This window comes from Nycticebus coucang, chromosome 12 (assembly GCF_027406575.1).
Source record: "Nycticebus coucang isolate mNycCou1 chromosome 12, mNycCou1.pri, whole genome shotgun sequence".
Lineage (NCBI taxonomy): Eukaryota > Metazoa > Chordata > Mammalia > Primates > Lorisidae > Nycticebus > Nycticebus coucang.
Window position 1 is genome coordinate 60,392,377 of NC_069791.1, and position 12,542 is coordinate 60,404,918.

General features: G+C 44.1%; 1 protein-coding gene across 7 annotated transcripts in view; it reads left to right on the forward strand.

The window, feature by feature from the left end:
* Positions 1–12,542, forward strand: part of CACNA1C (calcium voltage-gated channel subunit alpha1 C) — a 650,685-nt gene that overhangs the window by 437,446 nt on the left and 200,697 nt on the right. For all 7 annotated transcript variants that reach the window (XM_053555459.1, XM_053555465.1, XM_053555462.1 and 4 more), the window contains exons 6-7: positions 2,472–2,630; positions 10,858–11,054. In XM_053555459.1, the coding sequence (XP_053411434.1) occupies positions 2,472–2,630; positions 10,858–11,054 (356 nt within the window). The remainder of the gene's footprint in view (positions 1–2,471; positions 2,631–10,857; positions 11,055–12,542) is intronic.

Consider the following 12,542-nt stretch of genomic DNA (forward strand, 5'->3'; position numbering starts at 1 on the left):
TTGAGTCTCTAAAAGAAAAAGTGTTTTACTGGGAGAGAGGGACAGCAGGCAGTGGGTGGAGAGGTGGGCAGGCGGACCCTGCAGGGCCTTGAAAGTCACGAGAAGGACCTTGGGCTTCATCCTAAGAGCAGGAGCACCCAGTAAGGTTCCAGCAGGCCTTGGGATCTGCCCCTCTGGCTGCGGCCCAGAGTGGAGCTTCCCGCCCAGCATATCCTGTTTCCCAGGCCCACAGTGTCCTTGCCGTTTGTGCCCCTGAAGGCCTGATGGGACACCTCCCCTCATGGCCTTGGCAGCCCAGATTGGGGATTTTCCCTCCCCCTTGTGTGAGCAGCACTGAGAACATGCTCCCTCCCCCCCCCCAGACACCTCTGAAAGTTGCTTTGCAGCTCAGTTTCCAACTTTCGTTTGTTTGTTTGTTTTTGTGGTTTTTGGCCAGGGCTGGGTTTGAACCCGCCACCTCCGGCATATGGGACTGGTGCCCTACTCCTTGAGCCACAGGCGCCACCCCCAGTTTCCAACTTTCTTCGTGGCTTCGCATACTTTAACACTAATGTGTGTACAACTTGCTAATTAATGGAATCATTTGGATCTGAAAACATCTTGTTCTAATGGGAGGCTGCAAAGCACTCTCATTAATTCACAGGTAAAATTATTCCAGCTTTCTCTTCTTTTATTTTTTTTTCCCCCAGCTTGACTTAATAGCTGGGGAGAATTCTTCTAATTAGCCTTGTGAAAAGCACTCCACCAGAGTGTTATCAGACGGAGGAATCTGTTCACCTGTCACTAGTTTCCATCAGTGGAGAAGTAGATGAGAGATCAACAATGTTACTTTTAGTTACAGAAAAGTTAGCAATTTTGGAGAACAAAAAGGGCATCTCCTTAAAGAGCTGTTCTGCCCTCTTGTTTTTCTTTGTTATTTTTATATTTTTATAGTAGAAGCATGTATCAGCAATGCTACTAATCATCATAGTATATATTAAAACAAATTTCTTCTCATAGGTTGAGAGGTTACATAGTATCTCCCTATTTTTAAAGTGGTTATCCCTTTAAAGCATTTCTATTTTAGACGAAATTCATAGTTGGTCACTACTTAAATACTAAGGCATTACTAAGTGTACTTTGGACACTGGATCTTTGGCTTGTCACTGTGGTCCTTGGAGCATCCAGTTTTTTAACTTTATCTATGAGACAAGGCCTTGTCCATGAATAAATAACTCCAGATGATGGTCCAGCCCTGCCAGGGCCTGTCCAGCAGCGTTCTGTAAGTAATGGTTATTTGGGATAACAGTGGCCGCCAACAAGAGCACAAAGAACCAGTGACTACCTCAGGGTTTGGGGAGAGGGTGGTCAAGGTTTTGTTTATCAGTGATGAGGGTATAAAGGTGGTGGCAATACAAAGGTGACACTCCCTGTGCGTGGTGTGTCTGGGATGAGACAATGGGGAGGCAGGCAAATCAGAAGTGACTCATGTGGCACGACTCCAAGGGGTGTCCTACGCTGTGTGTGTCAAAGGTAGCCCCCAAGATGACTTCCCACACAACCGGCCGAGCTGGAAGGAAAGAGGAGCTGCCCTGTCCCCTAGGAGGTGAGGGCTTGGGCATGCACTATGGGCAGAAATCCCACAAGGGACTTTCTTGGGGCTGGGTGTAATCTTATAGGTAGTTACCTTATAGGTAACTTATAGGTAGTTACCTTTGTGCCATTTCAAAGGAAGATTTGCAGAATCCTCTTTAAACAAGTTGCATTCTTGGTGTGAACTTTGTGGTGTAGCTGAGCTTTGAAGAAAGGGGTCTTTATCCCGTTTAGACCATCACACAACCCTGCAGGCCTACAAGAGACCATGCGCTCAATGGGCTTTTCATTGACTTTTTTTCTTTTTTCTAAAGGGATCTGGGAACTTTTTTTTAAAAGAAAACTTTTTTTCTTGTGATATATGTACATAACAAAATTCACAATTTTAACCATTTTTGAGTGTGTAATTCAGTGATACTAAATATATTTGCATGGTTGTGCAACCGTCACCACCATCTATCTCCAGAACTTTTTCCAAGGCCACCATGAGGAAAACCTTGATAGATAAAGTCCCTGCATGGCTGTGATTAGTCCAAGTGAGTTCTCACTGTGCCGAGATGCTGCTCTCGGAGGAAAAGATGCTCAGTTGTCTCTGAGATGGGATATTAGACAAATTGGTGGTTCTGGATGAAAGCAACATGTCCTTCCCCTCGGAAGCACAGCATCTGCCAGTCCTTTCCTTCGTATTTGCCTCCAAGACCGATTTGGATCGGCCAGCCTGGATTTATATCCCTGCTCTGCCACCCGCTGACTGTGTGACCTTAAGCTTCGGTTTCCCCCTCTAAAAATTGGGGCCTGTGACACCCACTGGTGCAGCTGCCGGAGAGAGCATGTGGGCTCGCATCAGCATGGCGTCCGGGCCTCCAGCCAGCTCCCTGCTCATGACTGTGTTGTTGCAGGTCTGCAGGTGGTTCTGAACTCCATCATCAAGGCCATGGTCCCCCTGCTACACATTGCCCTGCTCGTGCTTTTCGTCATCATCATCTACGCCATCATCGGCCTGGAGCTCTTCATGGGCAAGATGCATAAGACGTGCTACAACCAGGAGGGCATCGCAGGTAAGGGGAGGTGCAGGCAAGTACCCGGAGGCTGTGCCTTCCCTCCTGGCCGGCCCCAGGCAGCTGCATGTGCTGCAGCCAGGTGCCAGCAGTCCCGGCAGGGCCCCCTTTGTTCCAACCCCAGCTTTTCTATGCCATGGTGAAGCGAGAGGTAGAGACCTGTATCCTTTTTTCTCTCAGTTCCAATTTTTGTTTCCATCTTTGTTAAAACAGCCAAACACGGCAGAGTACAGTGGCTCGTGCCTATAATCCCAGCACTTTGGGAGGCCCAGAAAGGAGGATCACTTGAGACTAGGAATTCAGGAACAGCCTGGCAATATAGTAAGACCCTATCTCTATAAAAATAAAATAAAATAAAAATGTTAGGCATGGTGGTGCACGCCTATAGTCCCTGCTACCCAGGAGGCTTAGGCAGGAGGATCGCGTGAGCCCAGGAGATTGAGGTTACAGTAAGTTATGATGATGTCACTGCCTTCAGCCTGGGTGACAGAGTGAGGACCCATCTATTTAAAAAAAAAATCCAAATGCAAGCTTTGTTCAGCACTATTAAACACTGTTTCAATGAGCTAAATAATTTGAAAAACATTTTAACACATTAGTAACCTGTCTTTTGTCAGTCTAACACTTTTTAAGCCAACCCTGAATACTTTAAAAATCAGAACTACCCTGATGACTGTGCCTGTGTGCTCCATCAGCACTTCCATGTGGCTTGTCACCAAAAACACCTCAGGAAGGCTGCTCTTCTGGAAAAGAGGCTCACAGCCATGAGGTCTTTTCACCTTCCTGGAGCTGGTCCCGGCTCCTCTCTGGTTAAATTTCCGTGTCTCCCTTCATAGGCAGAAGTCCTGGGCCCCTATTCCAGGGTGGCAGAGGAGAGGGGGCTGGATTCACCCCCTTGCCAACAACCAACTGCTTTTCCTCTAGAAGGGTTAGCTTTACCCCATGATTTCTCAGGGCTTTCCTTTTGAGAGTTCTCTCTTTGTGTTCCTCCCATAAATCAATATATTTAACAAGCAATGTGGCTCATTAAACACTTCCCTAAGTAGAACTGGAGTTCTGGCTTGCAGGCTGTGCTGCAAACTGCTGTCCTAAGTTACTGATGTCTCAGCTCGACCTTTTAAAAAACATTTAAACAGATACTGACAAGGCCTTTAAACAGATATATAAAGCATTTTAACACAAAGAATTTGTTGAAACAAATCCCCCTGCCCCAAATGGGTTGGCCATGTTACATATAGAAGATTTTTTTTTTCCAAACAGCAAGATCTGTCATCTTAATCTTTGGCATCTTGGTGGAGAAAGGGGAGCAACTGTCTGGAGCATTGAAGGATACCTCGTTCCTCCCCACCTAGAGGGCATCTCATGTCCCTTCAACCCATAACTTAAATTTGATGCCTCTCACTTTGGTGAGAAGGGATGATAGCATCTGTACAACAAAGAGTGAAATTCATATTCAAAAACCAAAATAGGCCACTGGGCATACATGAACCAGTTTGATTGGGAGGATTGACTGGATATTTGGAAGGTTTCTAGGTCATTGTCGCATGGCCACAGTTTTAAAAATAAATAAATAAATAAACACCAAACATATAAACCTAAAATCACAGAGTCAAACAATTGTTTTTGCTTCTTTAATGGAGAATCTGTTTAAGAGAAAACCATTATTTCACTCTTGAGAGAATTTCTAAATTACTTAAGTCATAATTGTAATTTTAAAAACTTGTGTTTTTAAAAATCGAGTCTCTTTAAAATTGGAAAAAATATGGTATCTCGCCATTAACTAAAATTCCAAGATTTTTCAGCCTTGCTTTGAAAATTATCAAGCAATATAATGAATAATATGATGCCTGACAATTAAGTTCACAAACTCATCGTAGAAAAAGTGCTGCGTACCTCATTGCTGAATATCACTAAGATCAGATCACCTTAGGACTCCCCTGGGGAAGCTATGCACCAACACCAGCACCTTGTCCACTCTTTAAAGCAATTTTGGAACTCTTTTTCTGCAGTGGCCATCAGAACTATCATTGTCTTATCCCCGATGTCCTGAATATCATCAAAATGTCTTCCTTTTAATGTTTCCTTTATCTTCAGGTAAAGAAAAATATGATTGGGTGACAGATAAGGTGAGTAGGGAGGGTGTTCCAATATAGTTATTTGTTGACTGGGTAAAAAGTCCCTCACAGATAGTGCGCATTGGTGAGCTCCTTGGGGACCATTTTTGCACACACCTTTCTCATGCCAAGATTTTCAGTTAAGGTTTTCCTAACTTTTTCTCTATCGATGTTTACTTGGTCTGGTATGCTTCTCACAGTCAACTGATGATTCTGACGCACAATTCCATGAATTTTTGGCATGTTTTCATCAGTTCTGCTTGTTACTGGCTCCCCGAGCTCTCTTCATCAGTGATCCCTTCTCTCCCATCAGAAAAATGTTTAATTCACCTGTACACTGCCATTTTCTTCATGGCATTATCCCCATAAACTTAGACTAACATGTCTCTGATTTTACTTCCACTTTTGCCAAGTTTAACAAAATAGTTCATGTTTGTTCATTGCTCTAAGTCAAGCTCCAACATTCTCTCAATAACACACAAAAACAGGCAGCAAGAATAATGAACACCACAACTGGAACCTTACCGGGGTTGCACGGTGGCAAGTTTACGAACTTAATTACCAGATCTTGGTATTTCCCCCTTGTTCAAATCCTTCCTTTTGCTCAGTTTGATCTGCAGCTAGTCCTGAAGCAATAATTGTGTGCCTTTGTTAGAGCTCATTTTCAAACCTCCATAAGCGCTGACTGTAGCACAGCTAACGTTTATGCAATTGTATTGAAAAGATCAATGACTCCTTTGACTCAGACTTCTCAGGCAGTCACAGAGATAGGGAATCTCAGAGATTCCCCATCAGTTTAGCAGTGAATGATGGTGTGGCTTTCACCAAGATACAGGAGAGTGAAATGGTGAAATTCTGCCATGGAGCCAAAAATGACAGCACTGCCGTACAATCAGATATTATGCACCACAAAGCAGAAGGGAACTGCTTCAAACGCTGCAGATGACCGCAGTCATCACGAGGGGAGAACAGCCCAAAGGATGATTTCTGATGTGGCAGGCTCCTCCAAGGGGGGATGAACATTGGTTGGAAGTCAGAGGGGAGACAGTCCTCAGTGGTCTCAGATAGCCAGGGAAGAGTGAGTGTGGTAGACAGAGAAAACATAGGGTGGGGAGTTCTCCTCCAGGCCATAGCCAGTGGGGGCAGTGAAAAGGCAACCTCAAGCACTGAAACCTTTCATAGCCTCTTCTTATTTTCAAATAAGGACCAGACATGGTCTCCCCATGATAATAGCCAAGGGAGGGCCATGTTGTCCACCCTTGACAGGAAACAGGAGCACCTGAGATATCACCTGCCACCTGCCATGAGCCTCATCCAGTTATTTTGGGGGTAGTTTTATCTTTGCCCTACACATCAAGAAAAGAAGTAGGCTCCCATTGTGGAAATGACCGTGAGCTAGGGAGTCAGGGTGTCAGAGGACAATGAGAAGCATGTTCCAGAGAGAGCCTTGCCAGGCTCCAGGGGACAGTAGCCTCACTGCCAAAGACTAGGAGTGGCAGAAATCTTTCCTCTAAATTCTCTTCGTCAGAGCTCACTCTCCCCTCGTTCCTAAACCTACTACCTGATGACAATCCAGGGGCCCATGCCATCACTCCCATAGGACAAATGCCACTGTCTTTGGAGCCTCATCCAGCTACAGGGTGACTGTCATTGAGGAAGAAGAGCATCATGTAGGAATCTGGGCATAGCCATTCATCCATAAAGTAGAAGACCAAAAACTGCAGTCTTTGAAACCAACCCCCAAGTGTTTTGGAGAGTTTGTGTCACCTTTGGAAGAGGTGTTTTTTAATTTATTTTTTTAGATTTCAGACTTGGATTAAATTGCCATATTATCTGCAAATTTAGATTATACAAAAGTGCTTTGTGAGCCATTGTTATAATTTTTAGTGATATTTACATCAAATCCTTCTTTTTATTTATTAATTTATTTATTGAGACAGACTTTCACTATGTTGCCCTTGGTAGAGTGATGTGGCATCACAGCTCACAGCAACTTCCGACTCTTGAACTTAAGTGATTCTCTTGCCTCAGCCTCCCATGTAGCCGGGACTAAAGGTGACTGCCATGTACCTGGCTATTTTTTGTTGTAGTTGTCATTATTTAGCTGGCCCGGGCAGGGTTAGAACCCACCACCCTCGGTGTATGTGGCTGGTGCCATAACCACTGTGCTACAAATGCTGAGCCCTTCTTTTTATTTTTTGGTATTATTTCACAGACTATGAATTGTATATGCTTTTAGATTTTAGGATCCACTGGTGTTGAGCCATGTATAAAGTCCATACAAGCAGCCATGGAACTGGCCAGGTGAACCATGAGGCTACCCCTCAGTGGGCAGTCCCTGGTGAAGATGGTCTCAGAAGAGGCAGCTTTTCCCTAATCCCTGAGACATCTGCAAGGTGCCTTCTTGGTTCCTCAACAGATATATCACCATATGCCGATACCTTTTGTTTCTGGTTGTCCCATCTGTTTGATGGTGCACTGAGCCAGGTCACTCTGAATAGCTCTCCCAAGCACGGTAATTACCCCAGACACTGGCAAAGAATCGGTTGGCTAAAACCTAGAAATGAAATCATCTTCACTCTATTCACTCCTTAAAGTTGGGTCCTAAAAAAGTAATTTATTCTCTTTCGTAATTTCTCCTTGGAACCGCTAACTGGAGCTCCCCTAGGATCTCATGTTTTTGTTGGTATTAACTGCATTTCTAAAATCCCTCCTAATCTTCGTCTCCATTATTTCACTGAAAACTTAATTTGGAGTCTCCAGAATGGCTCTTCCTCTCCTCATTTTTGTTTTAAAATGTGGAGGCTGCATCGCTCTGTTTCTTTTTTCCACCTCATATTCCCACTTTCCTCCCCGGGACTTCATGACTCTGCAAAAGAAAACCAACCCATTTTCACATTGAAGCTGGTTGCCCCTCACCCTGCTGGTTGCCCTTCACCCAAGAGCACATGTTGCTAGGACCTGCTGATTTGTGTGTGTTCACATTTTTCAAGCATTCCCTTTAGTGCTTTTTATAGATACCTATTTTTACCAGATCATCACTGCTTCTTAATTGTTCTCAAATCTTTTTTATTGTTGTTCAAGACAGATTTAAATAGCAAAGCAGGACTGAACCTTTCCCTCTTATTGAAGAGATCACTTCCTCTAGATGCCATTTTCTTTTTAACATTTATTTGTGTTGGAGCACAATCCAAACTCACTTGGGCAGCCTTCCCTTTGTCCGCAGAGTGCAGGGTACTCTCTCAGATGAGCAGTCCCAAAGTGCATCTTTATTCTGCTAAAAAGCAAAACATGAGAAAAGAAATTCCTCTCTCTTTGTCCTGTCTCCCCAATCATTCTGTCACTTTTGTCACAGTGACTGAACACATCCCTCTAGAAATGATCATCCAACAGAATGGATGGTCTATTTGGTTTTTGTTTTTCCAGTCTCTTTAACACTCAATTTTGAGATGCTTATTATCCACCTTTTTGAGTGTGTATTATTTAGGTTTGGGATTCACTTTTTAGTTCCCCTCAATCTTTATAGCCTTGCAACCCAATTTCTTTTTTTTCTAATTTTTTTAAATTTTATTTATTTATTTTATATTGGTTCAGGTTCATTGAGGATACAAAGAATTAGGTTATGCTGCTTGCATTTGTTAGGTAAAGTTCCTCTTATAATTGTGTGTCATACACCTTAACCCCGTATCTCCCTCCCTCCTCCCCTCTCCCCGCTCCCTCATTCCCCTGTCCCCTACCTTGAATTGATTTGAGTTTTTCTCTTATATGAGTATGGATTAGCTCATCTGCTGGCTTCATATTAGAATTAAGCGCATTAGATTCTTGCTTCTCCGTTCTTGTGATACTTTAATGCCTCACATCCAAATTTCCAAGGACTTCACAGTTTTAAAAATCACACACACAGACACATACACATACACACAAATGTTAATAGATGAACGCTTAGTTTAGCTACACTGATCCTGAGAGCCAGACCTCAGAATAAGGATAAGGTGAGGACACTGTCATTCCCTCAGACAGTTCAGGGACCGGGAACACAGACCTTTACACCTTGGTCAGTGAACAAAGGACCTATATGCAACCTTAACCACCAGGCCAAGAATAAGCTAGGAAGCAGCATTATTCACAGTAACCCAAACCTGGAATCAATGCAAAGGTCCATCAGCTGGTGAATGGATAAACATACAATGAAATGCACTGCTCATCAGTAAAAAGGAGCAGACGACACTGATGGATGCAACGGCATGGATGAAACTCACAAACATTATGCTCAGTGAAAGGAGACGGACACAAAGCCTCACCGTGTGCAGTTCCATATCTGTGAAGTTTCTAGAAAAGGCAAAGTGATAGAGACAGACAGCAGGCCAGGTTGCTAAGGGCTGGGGCCGGGAGCTGGGACCTCCTGCAAACAGGCACACAGGAATTTTAGGGGGTGGTGCAAGTGCTTTAAAATGGATTGTGCTGATGGCTGCACAACTATGCAAATTTACTAAAAATAATTGAGCTGTACATTTACATTGATTCATTCTAAGGCATGTAAATTATACTTCAACAAAGCTGAGAGAAAGAGAGAGCAAAGAAGAGGAAGAGGAGGAGGAGGAGCAAGAGGAAAATGAGGAGGAGGCCACAAAGCTGACCAAGAAGACCATGAGGGCAGTGGAAGGAGAGGGGGAGAAGGGGGGGGGCAACTGGGCATATATTTTCAACCAAAGCACTCAATTCCACTCCCCCAAGAATTATCGCTCAGTTAAGGATTAATATTTCTCCTCCATCTTCCTCCTTGGGAGTGAACCGTTTTGAATTTAAAGCCACAAACTGAGAAGAAGCCAACCACCCGCTCATCTCCAGCACAGAGCCTGTGTCCGTGGGCAGAACAGTGACGGCTGTGATAGTGTAGATAGACAGGAAATAAGAAAAGACCCTGGGCGATCTGTTGTGTGTCAGGGAGGAACTTGAGCCTATCCTCTCTCTGGAAGCCTGTCCCCTGCTGTTAGAGGTGGTCCTTTATTAGAATGCTTGGTTATTGTCCTCTGTTGTTGTCAGTACTTTCTGCAAGGCTGAGAAACGGTCCTTCATTTCACAACTCCTGTGAATTCTACACTATTACCTCCCGTAGCTGGGGCCAAGACTTTCTCGGTATTTTAGCATAATGCAAATTATTACATCAGTCAAGTCTTATCTAAATGTATGGTCTCCACTCCAGGATCGTAAGCTGCCCCTCACTGCATTGGTTTGCTGGTAGCTATTCCCAGTGTGAGGAGTGAGGCCAGGCGTTGCCTCAGCCTCAGACAGGATGTTGTGTGTTTCCTGGAAGCCCTGTCCATACCTAGGAGGTGTTCCCGTGTCGCCCGCTGCTACTGTATCTTGACTAGAGGAAGATGACTCTTCTCCTCTGAAAGGCATTAACGCCTGGAGCTGAGGGCAGAGCCTTCAGGTCCCCCACAACAGGATAAAATGTGGCCAGCAGCATTTGCACTCACACACTGTCACACGGACACTGCAGGCAGGACTGCTCCCTGCGATCAGAGTTTATTTTCTGTGCTTCATCTGTATAAGGCCACACTGTAAGAGGACTTGAATCTCCAGCAATGTGATATGAAATGGACCCATATCTAGTCAGAGGCATTATTGGATCTGATCAGTGTAGCCCTCAAAATAAACTCTGATATTCTAACGGAAGTGCCTGTATGTACTTTCCACCAAAAAAAAAGGTGACTTCCTCCCATATTCCAGGACAATTTCCACTTGAAATGGTGGGATCATTGTTTTTTTTTATTTGCCATTTGATTATGATGTACATGTTACAACAGCATGAGCACTAGCCCGGTTATCTTTGAAATCAATTACTCAGGGTAAAAGACAGCTTTTATAATAATCCATTAAAAGGACTGAGCTACTAAATGGACGGGAGCCTGAGACGGATGCCTGGTTCCCAGCGTTGTTTGGTTCCTCTGTGGGGGGACTAAATCCAGTGTGTCCTGCATTGCTGTTGCTGTTTGCCTGCCCATGAACCTGATTCGATCACTTTCCCCTTTAACTTCTTTTCTCCTTTCTCTGCCCATCTCCCTGCCTCCCTTCTGTTTCCATCTCCTCTTTCCCGCTGGCCAATGGAGATGTTCCAGCAGAAGATGACCCTTCTCCTTGTGCACTGGAGACAGGACACGGGCGGCAGTGCCAGAACGGCACAGTGTGCAAGCCTGGCTGGGATGGACCCAAGCACGGCATCACCAACTTTGACAATTTTGCCTTCGCCATGCTGACCGTGTTCCAGTGCATCACCATGGAGGGCTGGACAGACGTGCTGTACTGGGTACGTACATAGCGGGCAGTGGGCAGCACAGGGCAGGGATGCAGTCCTCCCCCAACACCTCCCTGTTCCCTCCACCTACGGCTTTGGGGTCACATACTCTTCCTGATGCAATAGTTGATAAGAGTCTATGATTTCTTCCAGGTCTTGCCTGAGAAACAAAGCATGAACTTTTCCCCTACTGAGCCCCCTCTTCCCATTCAAATATCACCTTTCAGTTTTTCTGACCATAGTAAGAGACACAGATGGGGGGTCAGTGTCCTGGAATAAGCTGGCCAAGCCTGCCACAAGGGTCTGTTCAGCTCCGTCTCCCACTATCGAGTCCCTTTTCTTGCCCCTTTCCCCAAAAGAAAGCATAGAAAGTAGAATTATGAATTCTTCAGGAGGAAGAAAAAAGTCAGGTCTAGTCTTCTAAAAAGAAACTAAACAAACCATTTTTGTTGACTAGTATAGCTATTATAGTTTTTTTTATTACTCTTAACATTAGAAATGTCCATCGCACAAACGCATTGGTGTCATTTTTAGTGCTGTCAGAACATCCTGATGGTTGTGTGATGTGTATTTAGAAATACCACTTCTTTAGCACTAACCAATCAATCTTCTCTTACTTTAAAGATGTCCCCTTTATTATCCACTACTTTGCTGGCCTTTGAGCCACGGAAGAGCCAGATTTATATACAGCCTATACTGCAGGCAAATTTATACACCGTATTTGAGCTGTCTTCATTACTGGCAGAGTCAAGTCCATTATTAGGACAAACTCCAGAAAATATATTCTTTGTAGTATCTCCTACTTCAGCATGAGACACGACTTGCCAGAATCCAGTGTTGTTCTCCAAAATTTGGGTGAATAAAAGCATGTTGCCAGTCTTAAAAATACCATCTCTCTCAGAGTTTTGCAAATAGTCAAATTTATTTGGCCATCGTGAAAATAATCTAGAGCCTGCCTAGGGAACATGTCTGCAAATGAAGGCAGGGAAGAGTGAGAATGCCTTCCCACTGAGCAGAGCTGCCAGTTACAAAGGAAATAATGCCAAGAGAGGTGTTGACTTCTTCTTGTATCCGAAGGAAGAGTTTGATAACAGTTCAGCAATGTGGCATACAGTATTCTGTCTTCTATTTTTTTTTTTTTTGTGAGCACTATGTCCTGTTGATTCAAAAAGCCTCTTTTCTCAGATTTTTATGCCAAAACCCAGTGTTGCTATGAAATTTGTACCTCTCTGTAAATGAACCCTTGAAATTTGCGTGAGTACTTTGTACCCAGCAAACATTTTTCAAGCGTCCTTGCCTGCCAGGGGTGCTCCCAGGCTCTGAACGTTAAGTCATAAACAAGAACCGTTCAGGCTGGGAAGCTGACTAAATTCTAAACTGACTGGTGGTGGTACAGCTGGACCTATGCCACGGCCAACTTGCAGAGTTGAGATACTTTCAAAAAAGACAAAAGTCAAATCTCCTTTGCCTCCGACTATAATGAAACACTGGAAAACATTT